This window comes from Struthio camelus, chromosome 6, assembly GCF_040807025.1.
Source record: "Struthio camelus isolate bStrCam1 chromosome 6, bStrCam1.hap1, whole genome shotgun sequence".
Taxonomy (NCBI): Eukaryota; Metazoa; Chordata; class Aves; order Struthioniformes; family Struthionidae; genus Struthio; species Struthio camelus.
Window position 1 is genome coordinate 7435735 of NC_090947.1, and position 21820 is coordinate 7457554.

General features: G+C 43.7%; 1 protein-coding gene across 1 annotated transcript in view; it reads right to left on the minus strand.

Moving 5' to 3' along the window:
- PTH2R (parathyroid hormone 2 receptor) overlaps positions 1-21820 on the minus strand; it is a 57352-nt gene that overhangs the window by 4234 nt on the left and 31298 nt on the right. Inside the window, exons 14-15 of the mRNA XM_068947963.1 lie at positions 20511-20552; positions 19326-19719 (exon numbers count right to left, since the gene is read on the minus strand). Coding sequence (XP_068804064.1) covers positions 19342-19719; positions 20511-20552 — 420 coding nt within the window. The 3' untranslated portion in view covers positions 19326-19341. The remainder of the gene's footprint in view (positions 1-19325; positions 19720-20510; positions 20553-21820) is intronic.

Sequence of the window (21820 nt, forward strand, 5' to 3'; positions counted from 1 at the left end):
GCTTTATCAGACTTATCGATCCTTTCTGACCTCCCCATTGGAAGACAAACGTATCCCAACAGCTGAGTTGTCTTAGAAAAAGATAACGCATTAGTCTGAAACTGCAGATTCAGGATAAGCAAAACAACCAAATCTGCGTAGCATAACCCCATACCTGTGCTGCAAACTGTTACAGTGCCTGAGCTGCTAATTCACAATCAGCTCAGACGTTTGCACAGTGAAACAGCTGGAAGGCCTAATCTTATCAGCTGGTCCAAGCTAAGCCATCCCCACTGTTCAGTCAGAGCTCTGCATTTCGGGGGCTGTCGGGGAGATTTAAGCTTTTACATCACTCAGTACTTTTGAGAATTTTGTTTACCGTCTTGTAAAAACTTTTATCTTCCCCGTAACTTGCAGGACAGATTCTATTAAGTGAAAACAAGCTCCTGTTACCAAAGTGACACTGCCTTGCTCGTGAGGGCAGAGGGAGCGCCCAGCCTTCAGAATAACGCGCGCTGTGCAATAGAAGAATGAGTAATCAGCTGCCGGTGACATTTTGAGATTGCTTTCTTTCATTTCTTAGACTGCTACTGAAATCCATGATACAAGGCAACTCCAGACTCAGACAGACTTCTCAGTGGACCTCTACCTTGAATTTTCCTACATCAAATACATACACACACACACACGGTTATATATTCTATACATATATAAAAATTGGATCCTACTCCAAGAGACTATGGCAAAAGCCTAGTAAAACTGATGAAATGGCTCCCATTGGCTTCCGTGGGCACTAGTTCAAAATATTCATCTGATTAACATGATGGCTCAAATTCAACAGGGTGGTTAAGCACACATATCTAACTGAAAGCACATGCACAATCCCATTATGATGATTCGTGGATTTAAGAATAGAAATATATTTAAATGCTTTGCTGAACTGGGGTCTAAACGAAATCAATATATGCCAGGCCTCTTATTCATGAAATATTAAGGGAAGATACATAATTTAGCGTGCTCTGTATATGCATATATACTTAGCACTGATTATATTGTAATAGAGTTATACATAATTTATAGCGTACAGCACTCACTTTAGGCGAAAAAACTACCCTTTGTTACATGCAGAACAGTACATTTTCCGTGACCTGGGAATTGATTTTATTCTTTAAATTGTGAACGCCTAGATAATAAATCTGTTTTCACATATGCAAAAGCCCTTTTCCAAAGCAAAAAACATCAGTCTCTCCTAAAGCACGTAGAGGGGAGACTGAAACAAGTGAGTCACTCCCAGCCAGATGCCAGACAGCACAGAGGTCCTCTGCTGACCTCTGCTGACCGGCACTGCCACAGCAAGCGCTCACTCTTGCATCACTGCAAGAGCTTCAGTCTCTGCTCAGGGTCATCATCAAAGCCAAAGAAATGCCTCGTCAAATTCAACGGTGCAGGCAGCCGGACAGGAAGAAAGGAAGTCCGTGGCAGTAAAGCCATACCATTTAACTGGTACCAGAGATAATGTCATCGTGACTGGTTTGTGAGCCATTTTTCTGTTCTGGTCCTTGTTTGCCAGCGGTATCTGTGGACCTTCGAGTAATGTATTAACAACTCTGTGAGAGGCACTCAAAGGCAGACTTTGCTACATTTATGTAAGGAAGTGCATTTCTACTCTGCGGTCCACATCAGGGGGTAATTAACCTGCTTAAAACCAGCATACATTTACAAGCTTTGCTCAGCTGAGAGAGCAGTGACACAGTTAGCACCTGCAGCATACGGATGGGTTTTAAAGCTTGGCTTCCCTTTACCACAGCACAGCCAATCCCTGCACCCACCTGGAAGGGACTTGCCTCTGCTGGAGAAGGCTATACTGCAACCTGCAGTGGTTTGTGATCCGCTGACAGTGATTCAGATCTCTCCACAGCGCACACAGGCACAGTGGGGAAGGTCTGTCTGGGGCTGTGCGTCTCCTACTTCTGGGAAGACAGTTCTCTACCAAAGTGAGAGAAGGGGTGAGAAGAAACAGGAGAATGGAAACCACTTGCCTTTATCCAGCAGAACAGTGCAGTTACCAGAAGATTCTTCCTGGCGGGATTCCCATGTTTGAGGCTTTGGGTGGCTCAATGGAGGAGCTGGCTGGAAGCTTTTAGCAGTGGGAAGCAGAGGGAAAAGCCACCCATCTCACCTCAGCACCTGAGACCCCAGCTGGCCCAAATGTCCTGCCATCATTCCTGCTGCCTGGCTGATCACAGACCTGCCACATCCCTCCTGCACCAGGATTTCCTCACAAGCAAGGTCTCTTTCTATGCTTGCTGGACACTCTTAATGAAGGAGGCTAATTTCAGTGCTGAGTACGATAGCGCAGTCTCTTCCTCAACACCTTTGCTTACTAACTACTTCATGCATCAGTCAGCTTGCTCGCGCTATTGGACTTCCGTAAGCACTCTAGGGCTAATTCAGCTTCCTCCCTCCCTTAAAGAGGATGCAAGGGACTACATTTCTTGAATATGGCCAGATCTGTCAGTTAGGGATGCTGCAACAAGAGCAAAAAACTCTGCTGCTTCTCCCTCCCATTCTGGATTCCTCTTGCCCAGAGAAGCGCTGTGAGAAAATGGAATTAAGTAACACAATCGCCAGCAGGCAACAGCTAAGAATATTCTGAAGCCTTACTGCTTTCCAGTCCATGCACATGCATAAGGGTTAGGCATGGCCTGATTCTTTATAAGCAAACAGATATTAAAGCAAGCATCAATGCCTTTTTTTTTTTCTTCTTCCTGCGCTCTGTCACTTCCTTCCTTTTACATCCTCCTCATTTCCTTTGCCACTTCTTCAGCAGAGGAGACAATCGACTGCCACACAGAAACGCCTGCAGAAACAGAAGAGATGAGCTACAGGCAGTAGCCCTGGCTATAACCTGATTCTGCAGGACATCCTGTACCTCCTCCAAACACTTTCTCCCATCACTGAACTCCCAGCGAAGTACTCTCCGGTTCCCAGAGATGTCCCTCCACAATTGCTTGCAGTTGCCTGGAGATGTGAAACATCATGATAAAAATCAACGGCAGACTTAAGCCTCCATAAAAGACTAGCTGGGATTGAATTCCTCCTTTTATACTGGTGAAATCCTAGCTGCTCAGTCTCCCAAGATTCTTGAAATACTTGACATAAAATTGAAATAAAATCATTAAGGCCAGACCCACCTTATAAAGTTTGTCATAGACAAGGCTTAGCGCATGAAACTCTAGTCAGAGAAAGTGCTGGGAACAGCAGTGTCTGGGGTACCGTTCCTCCAGCTGTGTTCCGTGTTGGGACCTGTGTCCTGCCAATGTAGCTGCTATGCTTTCAAATACTTTTTGGCTCCACTGCAAGAGGCTATCAGAAAACACTTCTGGTTATGTTAGGCTCTCACAAACCTGTATGGCCCCTTTAACCCACCATTTACCTTTCTTCTCAACAGGAATTCCAGCCCACTTTGTTTTATTTTCTGATTAGATTCAGCTACTTTTTCAATTCGACATATGAAGGAAACAAGAAAACTAAATAAAATTGTAGTTGTGGCCTAGTTTCAAATTCAAGTCAATCAAACTGATTTCACATGATTTCTGACAGATAATGGTGAAATGGGCAAATTGCATTTTTTGATTTTTGGAAGAAAAAAGACCAAATTTATCAGCTTCAGAGAACCTGATCTAAACATTCTGGTGATAGCACCATAGGATGTAAGTATTTACCACTAGTAGTTGTACTCACCCAATTATTATGCCTGAAAAATCATAGTTAGTGTCATGCATGACTTCCCCATACCAATCATTGGTTAAGTATGCAACGATTAACACTAGGCAGAGAACAAGCCTCCAAACTAGCCGCTTCAAAAGCGTTTCTGGAAAGTAGGCAGCAAATAGTTTGAGAGCCACCTGCAATGCAGACAACCCCCCCTCCGCCCCCCCGGGAAAGTAAGCACTGCAGCTGGACATGGGCTCTGGAGATGACATGGGAGCTGAACATGAAGGCAAAGAGATACAAGGAGCAGGAAACCCCAGAAATGAGTGGTTCAATCCCTCCTTGCAACAAGGGATCCTTGCACTCGCTCCCCCCAAACTGCGGTTCTGTTTCCCCCCCCCCCCCCCCCGTGGATACACAAGTCAGTGGCACTACTCTGAAACCTCTAACAGTTCAGGAAATGCCGTCCATCTCCAGACACCTCTAGCCTTAAGCCAGTAAGAAAAAAGGCAGAGTTCTCACTCCCTCAAAGCCATAAGAGGCCTGTTTTGGCCGAGTGCCAGTTGGATGATTTGTGATGGGTAATTCACATACATACGAAGATAAGCGTCATCAAACTTGCTCGCTGTGCATGTAGACCCATGCAGCAGTATTAAACACCCTCTAAGAGCTACCGAACTACTTTTTGCCTAAAAAGTCATTTTGAAGTGTTGCTCAGAAGATGGTCAATTCAGAAATGGTCCAAAGCATGGTTAAAAAGGGAAATTCGGTTTGCTCTTCATGAAGTGGGATTCACTTCAGAGTTAAAAAGGCTGTCAGAAACAGCTGGGTTTTTTTGTGTGGCTATACAGGATTTTCTTAGAAAGTTCCCACGGACATGTGAAAAGGTTTATGAATACACCACGTCCTTTAGCATGTGCATTCCAAAACAGCAGAAGAGGATTTGCCAGCAAATCTGAGTTTTAACTGCTGGGGGGATATGTGGGAGGAGAGAGCTGCTCTTTACTTTTCAGCATTGCTTCCCTATACGGGAAATATACCACTGCTGTATGCAATTTGCATTACATATGCTTAGTGACAGATGGCGCTACATGAACACGGATTTCCTTTCCAAACTACTACATCAAATATTAAATATTACATATACATACACACAAAGTGTGCACAAGCAGTGCCAGTATTTTATTTTTATTTCTTACACGTACATACATGTTACTGGAAATAAAAATGAGGAAGACAATTTATCAAGACTTGACACTTCAGAGTGCTTTACAACGAGATAGTTACCGTCACGTTTACAGACACAGATCTAATACTATCAGTCAGACCTCTCCTGTATCTGCTGGACATCTCTACAGTCAAACTTGGTTTGTCAAAGGAAGATCTCAGACTGGAAGGGGTTTATAGCCTGTCCGACCCCAGGTGTAAGTGACTATACCAAAAATCTACAAACCACCACAGCTTATTCACTATTTAGGCGAATAACACAGACCAAAGCAAGAAAAACATCCCTGGGTAGCAGGGACAACAAAATGAGATTCAGCTCCAAGAACGCCAGTCAGACCAGTATCTGGTGAGAAAATAAGCAGAAGAGATTCAGCATTTCATTACACCATTTTTCGAAAGAGAAAACAGAATATTCCCTATGATTTAACCCTCAGTGAAAAACTCCAATACAATTAAAAACATCCCCCTTTAGCCAAGAACTGAAGAGCGGGAACAGAAAAAGGTGGTCGTGGGTAACATACTAACAGCAGCCTGACTTAAACTTCTAGTTTCCTGGATCCTGAAATATTACCTGTAGAGTGTGCTATTTCTACTAGTAAAACCACTGAGACAAGATATTGTACTTGCTAGTGCTGTTTAAATAACAGAAGAGAAAGTTCCATTTGACCCAAACACCAGTCTGGTCCTCCTTGCTGACTTATCTGGTACAGTAGTCTGTCAGAAGAGAAAATATCCTCAAGTCACAAGGGGGAGAACCAGACGAAATAGCAAGGGGCATAGAGTGAAAAGGCATCCAAAGCACATCACGTCAGTAAACACACCAGGGAGTACAAGTTGCAGAGACCAATAATCAAGTGAAATATACAGATCAAGAACAGCAGAAAGCTCAATTCCTTTTAAAAGTTATGATTATCTTTGCTATTCATATGTATGAAAAAAAGTTTCTACTGACTCATACTGATGTGCTCTCCATCTCTCACACACCTACACCGCAAGATTAGATAGCCCCTGCTGTAACATGTAAGTAGTGAGAACACCTGCCAAAGGAGAAGGGGAATCAAGTGAGCATCATGGTTGAGAGAACAGGAAAAACTAAGTAACATAGTTTGAAAAATGTAATTACCAAGATTCTCTTCTTACTGTTAGCATATGGGAGCAGGCAAAGAGTTTACTTCGTTCTCCATATTCATAGATTAAATCTCCAATGGAGATTTAGAGAAATTAGTAGACACTGGGACATCATGAAGAACTAGGAAGCTCAGCGTACGAGGGTTAAAAAAAAACACACACACACAAAAACAGAGGACAGAGTAGCACTGCCAAGAGGCATTCAGAGCACGCAGGCTCCCACTGTGTTAGCGCTTTCATTCAGATCAGGGGTGTACTTCTGAAGCCATCACACTCTCGTCGCCAACTACTGCACTTTGATTCACTTTACAGAGCACCCTCAAGGCACCCAAACTAGACCCCTCTAGGATGAAACTAGATTGAATGATTTGGTCACATCACTGTGGAGAGTTTAGGCCATAAGAGCAGACCAGGGCTGGCCCAAAGCAAAGCCTAGAAAGAAAGCACAGCCTGGGAAGCACACGCAGGACACAGGTCAGGTCCTTAGCAGCTCTTTACGTGGCACAGACTTCAGTCAGCTCCTGCATGCATGCCAGCACTGCAGCTGCCTTGGGAGCACAGTCATACAGAGCCAGCCCGTCCGTTTTCTCACAGGACTCAAACACTCATTCTGGCTGGTGCCCATGGGGGCAGCTCACTCATTTTTCCTTGGGATCAGACCACGCAGCAGCGGCAGGAGCCCCCACCTCCCAGCTGAGCTATGCCAACTTCCGTTTTCCCTCCTCTCTGTAAACCACCAACCTCACCTTCCAACAGCATTGAACAGTGAACCCAGAGAGCTCCTGGACAGTTTCTTGCAGAACTGAAATGGGGATCTTATCTTTATGACATTAACTGCGTTACTAAACCAGCAGGATCTGAACCAGATTTTATAACACGCTTGTTCAAGCAGAGATACTGAAACCTCCCACCATCGGCTCTTAACCCTCAAAATATTTGTACTCCAGCCCTGAGTTGCGCATGGGGCAAGCAGTGATTAGAAAATGTAAGCAGCACGCAGGGAAGCTTCCTGAACTGACTTGCATTTCCTCATTTAAGTTCACAGGTCAAATAATCTGTTGTTCTGTCCTCTGAAAGAAGATTTACATTTTCTAAAATGAAACAAAACAAGAACAGAAACCGATGTGGGCAGAAACGCTAACTGCGTCAGGGAGGAAAAACGGCTCCAGAGGCTCACTACTTGTTTTTAAGGAGTTCCAAAGGCTTTGAGAACTGTTAAGAGGTTCCATGAAGTCTTTTACAAGAGGTTCATAATAAAATAATGACTATTTCAATTGCTCACGCAGCAGTTGCATGCATCCTAAACGGCAGAAATTAATTAGGCTGGGACAGGGGGGACACGGTTATGTTGCTATACACAGTGCAGGATGAAATTCTAATTCAGGCCTAGGATTTGGGGAACAAGCCTTCACAGTTGCACGAGTGTCAGTCTTGGGATACAGAGACACTGACATTTAGGACTTCTGAGAGAGGGAAGGAGAGAGGAAAGAAGGGAGGGAAGAAGGGAAGGAAGAAAAACAGCTGATTCCCTTTTGTGCAATTAGATAAATCTTCCCTGGTAAGTGATGAATTACAGCAGAAGATGCAGCTCCCAGGCATGCATCCCCTGCATGGGGAAGGCAACTGCAATTCCTGACAGTGCGGGAGTTAATCCAAGAGAATCACATTAGGAAGAGAGGAATTGGTTCCCCTGTAAAGTTTTTGCAAAAATGGTATACATCTAGCATTTGGAGTCCCCAGTGCTCTCTATTTGTGTGCGACGATACTCTGAACCGGTTCTTTCAGCCTCACTAGCAAAACAGCAGGATGAAGAGGACTGGCCTGTAATTTGAGACTCTGCTTCTCTTCTGCAACGCTACCTGACCCTGACAGCCAGCTTCCACCAGGGAACAGAGATCATGAAGGACTTGGATCAAGAAACACACCCTTTTTCAGGTCAACGCTTATGGCCCATGGAAATTAACGCGCTTAGCATGGTCTCCAGCTGCCTTTGTACTGACAGACTAAAGTGAATGCTTACATGCCTTACTGGATCTAGGTTATAGAGAAGTAGGCAACAATTCTTCAGCGGCTAGCACACAGATCAATCTAATCACTTCCCTTTTTGAGTCTTCCATGAACGAGTTGCAAGGTCTGTAAGTGTGCTTGTCCCACCAACTCATTTCTAGCCTATTGCTCAGAAAAGGCCAATCGACCCCCAACCCCCACCAGTAAAATAAGGTTAAATATTGTATTATAATGCATATGGACAAAGGGACAAAACACTGGCAATTGCCACCTTAGTTCCCGCCTTTCGTAACTGTGAAAGGAGTGCAGCTTTGCAAGCTTACTGTCCCTTTCGTTTTCTTAAACAAGCAAAAAAAGGGATTTTAACTACCCAAATTAAAGAGGCATTGGAACAGTGTTCCCAACTAGATCATCACTGTCTGTGCCTGGGGTTGGAGAACCACCAGCCGCAAGCTCATCAGCTGCTGTCCTCCACATAGAGCGGTCAGTTGAGAAAGGCACAAATTGCTGGTGAGAATCATGGCTGCTTGCTAAATTGGAGATGCAGGGGAGTGTGTGTGGGGAGGGGGGGGGGTCATTTAGTTACATTCAGCCACCAGCATCACTTGCTGGTTAGAGACCTTGACACCTCTGTGCTCCCTGCTTGTTTCAATCTGCTTTTACTCCTTTCTCCAGCACTCAAGTTCTGTACTTTTTTTTTTAAACACAAACTGACATCCATGAACTATCCCCTGAACTAACGCTAATGTTTCCGCTCTAACTATTGTCTTTTTCTACACACACACCCCCTACAACGGGAAAAAGCAGGGCAAGCTTCTTGGACACAGAGCAAAGAAAACAAGAAAAAGGTATGTAGTGCACAGCTGAACTTAATTCTCATTGCCACTTAACAAGTCTGCACAACCCACCACGACACATATGAACAGCACAGACCTCATAGGCTCGTTACAACCTTTTTAGGCTTTATGCACTAGCACATCTCAACTTCTCACAACCCGTGAGCTCACCAGTAATGATTTATGCTGCAATATAGAAATGCAATCATGTTTGGAACACAGCTGTGTTTAAGCTAGAAACACACTTGGACCTGTCAAGACAAATAACACAGCAGTAATTTGCTCATGTTAAGTAAGCTATGCTCTTCTTGTAAAACTTCCCCACCATTCACATAAGCACTTTGCTCAACAGTAAGACAAAACAGTACAGATGTGCCGTTAATGACTTCTGTTCAAACAATCATGTTAATTCTTAATTATCCGTAGATTCTGGCCCACTGAGTATTCAGCTTGGCAAAGCCAAGTGTGAATTGTGACAGTTTCATCAACTGCAGTACTAAGGACTACTAAATATTAGTCCGCTGTTAGTCACAGAACAATTCAAGTGTCTAAACACAGATGCCCAGTGACACTGTAGACGCCTTTGGGTCTCTGAAAATTATGCACAGGGCTGGCAGATAGGACACAGGATCTAGGGAAAGAAATGCACCCACTGAAGCAGCAGCTGGAGGCAGGGCAGGACACCGTTGTGCCAATTTGAAGGTTTTAGACACTGGTGCTTACACCTCTGAATTACTCTATTATTTTTCCCCAGAGACATACTCTGAGAAACTGTAAGCGTCTGCAGCTACTGGCTAACAAGTGAACAAACTAATCTCTGCCTACAGGTTGTTCACAATCGCTTTGCCTTGATGAAGCCATCAGATTGACAGGGATGTTACTAGATAGGTGCCGTAAGTGAGTCAATATGAGATCCTTTATCTCAAAGGCCATGTAACTCATCCTACTCAGCTACCCTACATTAAGTGTATTTGAGGTGGCTAAAGCACATTTCAAAATGTGTTTTCTGTAAACATACCAAGATAATTAGTGATATAGGCAAAAAGGAAGAATCAATCGCAGAAAACTGTATTAGCGCTTATACAGTGCACAGTGAACACAACGAATGGGGATTCAGTGTTAAGGATCCCTGGAAAATTGTCAGATGCAATTACCTTAAAAGGAATACGCTCGTGTGTACTTCTGCCTTTTTTGAGCTGGTTACGTAACACGTAACACAATCTCTACTCTCACAGAAGGCCAACCCATTTTAACCTGGGTGAAATAACAACGGAAGGCTCTCATCATCCCCTGCTTCCCACCTCCTGATATATCAAAACCAGCTTCTTTAACTTCTCTCACTGCCTCCTACTTTGCATTGCTCATTTGGATCAACCCTTTTGTAGAGAACCATTTATAGCAGTACATAAGATCATAACCATCCTCTGTCTCACTTATGCAGTGTCTAAATACACCAGGGGTTGGATGACAGCCATCAGTACAACCCAGGACCTTCCCTGCTTATGACAAGCTTTTTTAGTTAATTTCTCAAGCAGCACATTATGCATTTCTTAGATTAACTTTTCCCAGATAACACATCAAGATTCTAATGTCATGGCCTAGATCATCTGCAAAGGATCAAGCTTAGGCATGGTATACCCTTGTAGGCTGATACTCACTCAAAGTGCTGGCAGCTTATCTTATGCCCATTCTCAGCAGTTAGCCATTTAAACACACCTCACTGCTCATTTAAAAACACACCACACCTCATTTGGCCCTCAGTCCCTTCCCTGCTGACATGAGGGATTTAGAATAACATGGTAAGCCATTTGCATTGCAGCCAAGTCCTCCTCCTTTCTTGGTACCACATAAAACTGTGCAACTCAGCTCTAGACTACCCCTTCCCCCTAGCAGCTAGCAAGAGGAAACACTGATTTCCTTCCCTTGATCTCCTCATCGATGGCCGTAGCCATTCATAGCTCCTACCTAACAGGATAAAGCAGCTCCTCAAATGGCTGAGCTGCAAAGCAACAGAATGAGTTTTCCTGCCAAATTGTGAGGCCTCAGCAGTCCTGCAGTAACTCTGAACTTCTGGGCCCTGAAAAGATCAAAAAATTTTCCCCCAAAGCAGAGGCTTAGAAGAAGGGATCCCTTCTGATTTTATGCACAGCTAAAGACAAATGAGACTTTGCCCAACAGCACCTCTCCCTTGTACCCTAGGATGTGACACCTCTGTGTTCTGTAACTACTCTCACAAGTGTTTCTGAAATCTTATAGCTTGTTTGGCTATTTTGTCTTGCAGACTTGCAACTGTGTCAACTCCGAGCTTACTCAGCACTTCAGAAAACTCATCTAATCCACTTGCCATTTATTCATAACAGTAAGAACAGACTGGAATAAATCAACAGGTGTGCTGATTTACACAATAAACTTCCACCCTTGATAGACATTAGACAAAGCAAAGGGGTACTGACCAACATGCAGTTCCTCAAAGGTAACATAAGGCACATGTCCAAGGAGATCAGACTTCTGAGGTTCTGAGTAAGCCTAACACAGTTAAATTGCAGCAAAAGCACACATCTTCCATTTTTGTTTTGTAGCCAGATTCTTTTTTCTTGATCTGCATGTATCCCTCTGAAATGTGTTTCTAAATACGCTTGGCTTCTCAGCCTTCACAAAAAATACGCCGCACTAACAAACATTCCATTAAAAAAAATCTCACCGTGCAGTTTTGTCACCCACATCTGTTCTTCTGTTTTCTTACTGCAGTTTCAAGTAGTTTTGCTCAGAGACAAAGGCAGGCAGGAGGGCCACCTACAGATACCTTCTGATCTCAGAGTCCTGGAGTCATCTCAAGTCCTTTCCACACAAGCCGCCCTTCAGCTCTGTAGCATCTGTCGCATTATTTTAGGTTGGTCTAACAAGTGCCTTCCTCCTGCCTAGCGCACCCAGCCAATTGCTTCTGCTATGATGAGAGAAAAGAGCAAAACCTGCTGCTGGGATCAAATTAGCCAAGCAGGTCAGCTCAGTATCATCTCCCTATCTTCCCTTTCATGTGTTAACTCAGCCCTTGAGATTAATGGCATTATTTAATCAGATTTGGCTGCTCCTTATTACCTCATCCTACCAGCACTTTTGGTGTGTTATCACTGTGTAATCAATACACTCAAAATATGCCTTTCTCTCCATCAGTGTAAATGGACACTATCACCTTAGCAAAGGACAGTGCTTTCTTCGTTCTGCCACATAGGACAAACCACTATGTATCTCAGATTTCCATCTCTAAAGAAGGGCAAGACAACTTACCCCACAAATCCAACCCCACAGCACATCTAATACAAGTGTGAGACAAGCTAATTACAGCATTCTGAACAACATAAAGACCTCTGATGAACACGTTAGCCTTTCATAGGCCTGAGAGCAGAGTCTGACCACCTGCTCACATCTGCCACAGAGAGAACAGGCTGAGAACAGGAAAGCAGAGCTCCTTTACCCCTGCTCTCAAGTAGTGGTCTACTGTTACATGCATTGACAAGGAGCCTGAGGAAAACAGAGCTCAGGACAATTTCTCAAGGCCTGTACTACTGTGCTGTCTTTTCAGTCCCAGCAGTTCCTACTTCACCTAAATCATGTGAAAGATGACAGGAGTGACAAGCAAAGTCCGCAGGCACGCACAAGCTACTCCACCCCACGCTCAGGACGGTACCCTCAAAGATTCATCAGCAGAGGTTTGCTACATAGCTGGTGAGACGCCTGGTCTGAGGGCAGGCTGAAATCCCCATTTCAGCGTCTGAAACTGAATGAAAAATGACTAAAGTGTTATCATTTGCTTTTAGCTGGGAAAATCATCTCTGAACAGGGCGATGGTGCTAATATGCCTCCCGAGTTTTGGCCTATGGAAAGCAACCATCTCCTGTCCTTGCTGGTCTGCCTTCCAGCAGTAAGCAGGACTACATGAAGACCAGATAGCATAAACGGGGCTTCTGCCAGGAAATACTGCCAAGAAAAGTTTTTGAGCTGGAAGACAAGCACAGCTCTTCACTAGAGCTAGGATTTCCCTTCCCAACCCGCCCCTGTTAGAGCTTGGCATAAACGGCTCCAAGTTTCACACATATTTCCCTGTTCAAGGGGTTAAGCGCAAGTTTAGCGTCAGAATTTATTTTCTGGACAGAAGGCAGGCCCTATTATCTTGGCCATACATAGCTTCCAGTACACTACTGTCTGCTTCTCTTGATCTTCCCACATCTTTAAATAAACTTGCCCTTTCCTCTAATTTACTACTTCAGCTTTACTCTTACCTCTTTTTTTATTTTTAAACCTCAGTGGTGGTGGTTTGTTCATCCTCCTCCTCCTTTCTCTTTGTTAGCTTTATAGAGGAAGCATCACAAAACCACCAAAACTGAAGGAAGGATTCTTCTGTTTCTGACAGTCAGAACATACCCTCCTGTAAGAGTAACTTTCCAGTACAGTAACTGCCATGAATCAGCTTTGGTACTCCTCTTTTTATTTACACACTTGCCATTTTCCCCCATGCAAGCCCTCCTCAGCACTGCAAAGGTCAAGGCTGCAATTGCTAAGCCTAGGCAACTGCTTCTTCAGAATGGCACTAAGCTGAGATTTTACAACTCCGCTCGGACATTTACGTGTTAAGCCAGTTCTGTCATCCTAATAGGAATCACTGCAACAACTTTCCACTGCCAAAGCGTTATTCTTCCTCCCTGGGGCTCCTCACACCACAACTCCTGTTTGCTTATACTACAACAGCTGAAAGTGTCCTGTGTTTAACTTTCACCCAAACTAACTTTGCTGTGGAAATCATGTCATTATACCTGGCACAAGTGCATGCACAAGGCACATGCTTTCTGTGCAGACACGGTTCAGGGACACAGCAATATCAGGGCATCAGGTAACCAGGGCCTAGTATCAAGGAACTGACAGCAGCCAGTACCAGAAGGCCCATACAGCTGCTCCCGCATAGTGGTTTGCAGGCAACTAGTGATCTACGAAGCCTGGAAGTGATACGTAGCTGATATGCGAAATCAAGTAAAACATAATTCGAGGGTAGCCTGAGAGTTGGCAGTTACCCAAACAGGCCGAGAATCAATACCTTGTTCCCTGTTCAAGAACAGACCAAATTATTCATGGCACACAGATGCATTAATGGACACACACAACATCATTGCTTACTTCAAAGGCATTTGAAAAACTAGGTACTATGAAGGAACTGGTTAGTGCTGGTTCTTGTTACACAGAAATTAGCTAAGGAAACTGCCATTTGAGAGCCCTGCAGCAACTAAATTTTTGGAACTCATGCTGAGAATGCAGCACATACCAGCTTCTACTCATGACCAAGTACCTGTAGTCAGAACATTACATATGCCCTCAGTAGGCAGCTGCACAGCCTCAGCTCTACAAAATTTACCTGCAGAGAGCACAACATATTCCACAGAGAAAAGTAAAAAAAAAAAAAAAAAGGGGGGGTGGATCTTTACACAGTCTCAAATCAGCTAAGCACACAGTAGCTTCAATCAGTTTGAAGCTATTGGGAGAAACAGGAAAGCTACCTCTAGCACAGACTAACAGCTCGATGTTACACTGTCATTGGATGAAATTAATCACAGCTCAGGTAAAGCACGTCACAACTTTTGGTGTCGCGCTGGCTGCTTTTGAGATGTCTTTTCCCTCTGGAAAAGAAGATTCCTTCACACGTAAGATGGGTAGAAACTTCATATTAAGAAAATACAGGTTAGAAAATAATTATCACACCACCTTGATAACCGCACGGAGAGGAGCCATATTAATCTCTCCCAGTAAGTCCAGAAGCAAGTGTGCTTAGTTTAAAAAAGTGAATGACAAAGCTAACTACTATGTAAATCAGTTCTTAAAAATAGAGACTGATGCCGCTAGCAGAGGAAAGGTAAACAGAAGTCTTCAGTTACCAGGAATCAGCTGACATTTCTGCTGAGAATGGGAGATGCAGAAAGAGCCCACCAACTTTTACCTGATTAGATCCTGTGAACTAAAGCAGCAAGAACTGGATGTGGCTGGTTGAGCAACCAGCTTTTGTTCCAAGACAGTGAGAACACAAGAACCAACGCTTTAATAGGCTTTTAAGACCGTAACAGCAAAATAAACTCACTCTCAGACTACAAAGCTGATTCAGAACTTGGGCTTACCATTAACCATGGGGGGGGTTGGGGGGGGGAATGCGTGCCAGGAGGATTGGATCTCAATCTCATGTCATTATCCGAAGCTTATTTAGCTTCAAGGCTGAAAAACTGTTCAACCCCCCCCCACACACACCTGTTTTAGCAGTTGTACACACACAAAAACATATGTACATATTAATTATATTCATAATGTATGTTCCTGTTAGGGTAAGTTAACAGCATCCACTTTTCTATAGCATTTAACATTGGTTCTGGATTATTTTAGATGAAAAATTAGTATCAGAATGGGAGATGAACTCTGGTTTGTTTTGTTGGTGCCTGTTAATTAGTGTAGGCATCTGGTTAAATCAGTACATTTCCCTTTGTGCTTAACTTTATTGAAAGGCATTAATAGCACTGATCTCTCTCTAGGGTACTGTAAAGATTTACCAATGAAAACAAACTCTAAAGTCTTACCTCACTTTTGGAGACTTAACATATGCTGACTGTTTCAGAGCTCAATCCCAGAGCAAAGAAGGATGCCAGGTTCCAGAGTTTCAAGATTTTTGCCACGTCAAAATGTTTCCTCTCAAACTAGGATAATAAAATTAAAGGTACAGAAGTTTCCATCAACTCTGTAGAATCTGCAAAATTTTTGCTCGAGTGAAAATATTGTTCCAATAATTCCAAGGTTTTTAAAGAAATTAAAAGAGAATCTAGATTTCATTCCAAGTCTCAGTCATTTCAGATCAGAGAGGTAGTTTAATTTTGAAGAATTTCACATTTGTAAATGTAGAAAAAATGTATCTTAATATTTATTTCAGCTTAATATTTATTTCCTTCCCAGGAAAAGCTTTGGCTTCATTAATAGCAGGTTTTTTTCCATTGAAAAACCTTATAAAAACGCCCAGCTAGTTTTGTGCACGTGACAGACCCAAGTTCTTTGTCAATAAAGTGAAGTTACGGTGAAACGCAATATTACTGTGTTAAAAAAATGCTGCAAGGGTTGGCTACTGCTATGGTACAAAATATGCAACATGAGTTCATTATGAATGGGAGATTTCTTAACCAGGTACACAGAGCTGACCGAAACGCTTCTCATAAGGGGAGTTCTAATAAGCCACAGTTGGGCATGAGGCATTCCCTGTGAGGACATATACGAGAAACAAAGCATTTTTTTTCTTGGTTATAGAAAGACAAAACCTAAACTCCTTAATGACAATTTCTGGAGTTAGAACACCTTTGTTCACTGTACAGATGTTTTCCTTCTCCTCCCCCAAGCGCAGAATTTCAGGGCCAGACTTTGCTTGCTTTGCGGACCATGAGCAGAGACGGAATTTCTTCCCCTTTCACATGCAAAACTGCAGATGTTTTAGGAAAGTCACAACTTCCTACATGACTATAGCCAAGGGAAAGCTGATGATATCCTATGTAGCACACTACTCAGAAGCAGCATTTGAATACACTGACCAATGACTGCTGTGTGCTGAGAATAGGGAAAGCCAAAAAAGGATAATGTGGAAAGTAGGTAAAGGATGAAATGCATTTAACACTGGAGCAGCAGAAGCGCCTGATCCAAAGCTTACCGACGTCAATGAAATCCTCCTTTAACTCCAGTCTTCTATAGAACATCTGATGTTCAGCACTAAAGCAAGCACTGCAAAATCTCAAACCTAGAATAAATTTCGTAACAAATACATAATTTTCCTTTGGGAAGTCTGTGCTCATTTGAACTCTTTGCAAGTTAGCGAAGTATTGCACCTGACATACGATGTGCTTTTTACATGCCTCCATGAAGATCTGAGCTTGTTAGCATCATAGTTAACGCAACTGTTCCTCCGTATCTCTTGTCATGACACCTCATGCTTTCTCTAGACAGGAGGAGATTCAACACCCTACATTAAAAGAACAAAAAAAATGCTTCATAATCTCTGGAAAGAGATTTGCTAGACCCACAGAGGCAGAAAGCTCAAGTACCTCATCAGAATGTAACTAAAAGGCAACAGAAAAGGAGACATCTTAACATCCTATGTGAATTAACAACTCCTGCCAATAAAACACGTCAATGACAGCAAGTAAATCAGTAATTGGCTCCTGAAGTCATTTACTACTTGACAACATCAACTCTATTTCATTGCATAGAGATGTGAAGCTATGCCTCCTGTACAGAGACAAGACAGGAAACATAACTGCTGTGGAAGCAGAGAGAACTAAAAATTTAATTAACGAAGAGTATATTGAAAACGATAGGTTGTCTTTTTAAATGCCTCAAGAGATGGAACAAGCTGCAACTCATACTAGTCTTTTCAACATACAAATTCACAGCATCTTTAGAGATTTAACCCCAATTTTTAGGTTCAGCTCAGCAGGGCATCCCACTCTCCAAACAGTTTTCCCAGTCATTGTCCCCCCTCCCCCTTCAAGCTTTGCAGAAGGACGTAGTTATTTTACAACACACTGATGATCTCCGGCTGTTATGATGCAAAGCTCTGAATATTTGGCTGTGAAAACTCCTCCAGGAAATCTTGCCAGGTGTCAGTCTCCCTCATTTCACTACACCTCTCTTCCAGATGTTCCAGTTCCTTTTCAAGGTGCATTTGCCCTGGTGCTCTGGCTTTAAAACAGGATGGAAGGCTGGGACACTAGCCACTTGATTAGCATCAAGGGGTCAAAAAGAGGACCAACCAAACCTGCTGAGGACAAATCCTCCAGTGACTACTGAACATTTCATCCGAGTTCCAACCAGGCCAAAACAGATCCTCCGTCATAAACCTGGGATGGGCTATGAATGGAAGAATTACTCCAAACCTGGGGTTTCTCACAGCCCTTTCCTTGCTCTCTAATAACGGCTACTTTCAAAAACAGTATGCTAGGCCTGCTGAACCTATCTCTTCTCATAGGGCTTTCCACATTCTCACACCTCGTATCTAAGCCTGCAGCAGATCATCTCTGAAGGACTACTTTTCCACCAGACACAACAGGTTAAGAGGGCATCCTGAAAGAGAAAACACAAGCAAGCAGATAAGCTAGGCAGAACAGGTACCCCACAGGAAGCAACCAGAGAACCCCGTAATCCACAGTTACCCTTGGGAGACCCAACCCTAGATGGAGAACTCCATCACTTACAAACTCACAGATGCTCCTCTGTGCAAGGATTTTCTCTCTGTCCACAGCTTTGGCCAATAGCAGTTAAGAAGCTGATAAGGACCTTGGTATCATCCCGTTCTGTTTTTTGGCAGCGGTACAGTGCTAGCTCTACGTAGTACAAACCCACAGATCACAACCGTGGCCAATGCATAAAACTGATATATTGGGCACAAACATTTGCTGTCCAGCCTAGAGACCTTTCAGATGGCAGCCTGGGGTAGGAGGAAGTATTTCTTCACTACAGCATAGACTTCACTTGAAGCAAGTCCTCCAAAAGCACTGCTGGAGGTCATGGAAGATCTGTCTCTCTAGCACTCCCACACGTTCCCAATTCACTACAGAATTCACTGACTACACTAGGGACTGCGTGGTGAGAAAATTCAGGGCACTCAGCACCTTGGACACAGGGAGTATTTACACCACCTACCATAGGAGGCTTGTTTGTGTAAGCGACTTCTGTAGCCAATGTAGAGGGCTACACTCCCCCAGGAGGCAACTTGGCTCCAGCCCTCAAATACCCACTGCGAACCCTCCCTCCTGCCACTACCAAGAGAAGCTTGCGGAGACCAGCCTCACAGCTTGGTGTTTTCACACATGGGCAATAAACACCTACTGGCATTTTTGCCAGGAGAGCACTACAGAACTGAAACAGCAGCACTGATCAAACAACCCCGAGTCAGAACAAATCCAGTGATTCCAAGCTTGAGATCAGAGTTCGCAAGAAATGGATGGAAAACCGGCATCCCTGGGATGACCAGGTCCAAATTCCAAATAATCCCTTTGGTTACTTTCACACCACAATGGCTGTCTAAAATAAACGTAGGAGTCACCGTTCTTTGACCCCAAAACCTTTACTAAAAAGGTCAGAAGATGTCTCTGTTGTACAACACTGAAGTAAAACAGAGGCACTGCGGGCCTATGAAGAACACGCCACTGCCAAAAATAATTGGTGTTACTGTATACAAGCCTGCAGAGAAGAATTCATTTTCTGCTTTCAACATTTGCCATCTAGAAACCATTCTGCTCAGTCAACAACAGTATGAAGAACTGAAGTCCCTGTAAACTGAGCAATACAGGCAACAGTCAGCTCAAGAAAGCAGATTGGTAATTTTTATCCCATGCAATGAGATTCACCCTGTGTTATGACAGTCATACCCACAAACAGCCATGAGCATTCATAGCCCTTCCTCCATCTCTCCTCTGCTCCCCTCTGCAGGGATGTTCTGTAGCATAAGAGTCTCCTTCAGGGATGCATCATCCACCTCTTTCTCTCCACCTTCCTTGTGGACCCAATGTTGAACACAGTCTTGCTCAGAGTTGCTTCTAACATATCCAGGCAAATTCACATGGGGCTCGCTTTGCCTACTGGTATTTCTGGAGGCTTTGCTGGAAATGAGCAAACGGGAGCTGGCCACCATCTGCGACTGGCTGCTCGTGCTATGGGTTAGGTGGGTGTGAACAGAGCCATATCTGTAATTGCCACATGGTGCTGTCGTCTTCCAGTCAACCGCCAGATTCCACCTTGCCCAAGTCTTCTTGATCTCAGTCTGAACCTACCAGGGGAAAAAAAAGAAGTTACACCTAAAAGTACAGGTAAGAGACAGAAGCTTTGAACAACAGTCCCTACCAATTATCAACCTGAAACCTCCCTGCCCTTGCACAAATGACCCCCCAGCCTACAGAAACATCCCATGAGTTCTTTAACAGGCTGCCATCAGTCACAAAATCATTTACGAGATCCTAAAGCCCAGTGACATGTCATCGCTTATTCGGTGCATCTGAGTCCCTTTAGTATGTCATACAGCACGTCATTCAGCACTGCTGCAATTTGTTCTAGAACAAACAAGGAGAACTCCCCCCTCAATTATTAACACACTCACTACAGAGATCAGATGGTCTTCCCTGTACCGTGATGACTGGAAGGTTTTTTGCTTCCTGCTTTTTTGTCCAGTTTCTCATTATGTTCTTTCAATAGCATCCAAAATTCGAAAGAAAACGTTACTTGCACTACAGTTACTCTATTTCTGCTGCAAATTTCAGGTACAAACTGATGTAGCTGCTTCATAACCAAGCAGAGATTTAACAAGCTTAAGTGAGCTGTATGCCTCCAGATCCTTCAATCTACTTGGCACATTCTGGAACACAGGTGATAACAAAGTAGGCCTAGGCACTCCTAAACTCCTCATTGTGGTTGGGGTTGCTCCCACACCAGGTATAGCTTCAGCCACTGAGAGGGATCTTGCAGCCATTTCCCTTTTTTTTCTTCCCCCTCTTAGAAAAGCTTCTCCGATACTCAGTGCTTTAGGTTGAGATCCACTCCAGCAATGCTGTGTTTAAAACTTACCTCCCCATTGCAGTAGCAGTAGATGATGGAAACGAAGAAACCCTGAGGACGATAAAGGAGAAGAGATAACTGTCCCATGTAAACATGTGTCAAGTCTATGCCTCCTAGTTTTATCTGCAAATGCCTTTAAGTCTTTAAATCTGTCGTTTTGCCTGCATCCACAGAAGTATGTTAGAACACCAGGGTCAGCAGGAACACAAGCTGGTAAGCGTGCTATTTTGAGAGACAGCAGCTGACCCTCACCCCACCATGTCCCAACCTCTCTGGCTCTCCTGGGCCAGATCAGCAGCACCCCGCTGTACTGACTTGACAGCACTGCCCTGCTCTTGCCGAGCATCTAACACCACACCTACGCTCATGGGAGGGCAAAACAGTCTGTCACACTACCATTGCAAGACTGCCAACCCCCATGACAGCTAGAGGCACATGGCTCCTCGGAACAACCACCAGCAGAAAGTGACAATGACTAGAGTTTTCTGAGCAAGTAGCAGGAGCGAAGGACAGTCAGGGCACAGCCTAAAGTAAGACCCTTTCAAGGACTTCCCTTTTCCCACAGGAGCCGATGATCTTTTTTTTAAATCTAAAAAGCACTGAATGCTTATATCCTACAGGGAACCAGCCTGCAGGCACTGCCCACTGTCCCCTTTGCATCTCCCAGACCACAAGCTTCTGATGCACCCACTTTCTCCCTGAGGGGCCTTCCATTCAGAGATGTGTTTGCCCTTCCTTCACCCTTGGAGAATTCTCACGGTTTATGGACTTAAAGCTTAATCTGTAAGGCTAGCTAACTGCTACATTTTAACATTCTTTCATTGTGTAAAAATAATTCAGAAATGCTCATATTCCCTAGACATAGCCAGGAGCCATCATCTACTCAAGGAATAAACAAAGTCCCTCACCAGAGAAGAATGCAGATTCAGATGTTCAATATTTAAACCTGTCCATAAATATCATTCACTTGCTGTAAGTGAAATTCTCAGGGGCAAAGGAGGAGACTCTCATCTTAATGCATGCCTTTCGTTAAAAATCAGATGTGGTATTGAATTTGCGTACTATCAGGACTTCAAAAGAACAGACAAAGGAGTGAGACTCAATATATCTGATCACAAATGTTATACTTGGTCCAATCTGCTGCACAAAGCAGAACCAACAATTTGGGTCAAATGTCCTAGCTACACCAGACTTGCACGGGTTGGAGACATCACAAAAACAACAATGCACATTTCTAAGGTAAGAGATTCAAATCAGGGACTTCCATTTCCGAAACGCAGCTCGTTTAATTAGGCCAGTATACTAACAAGGTATTACCA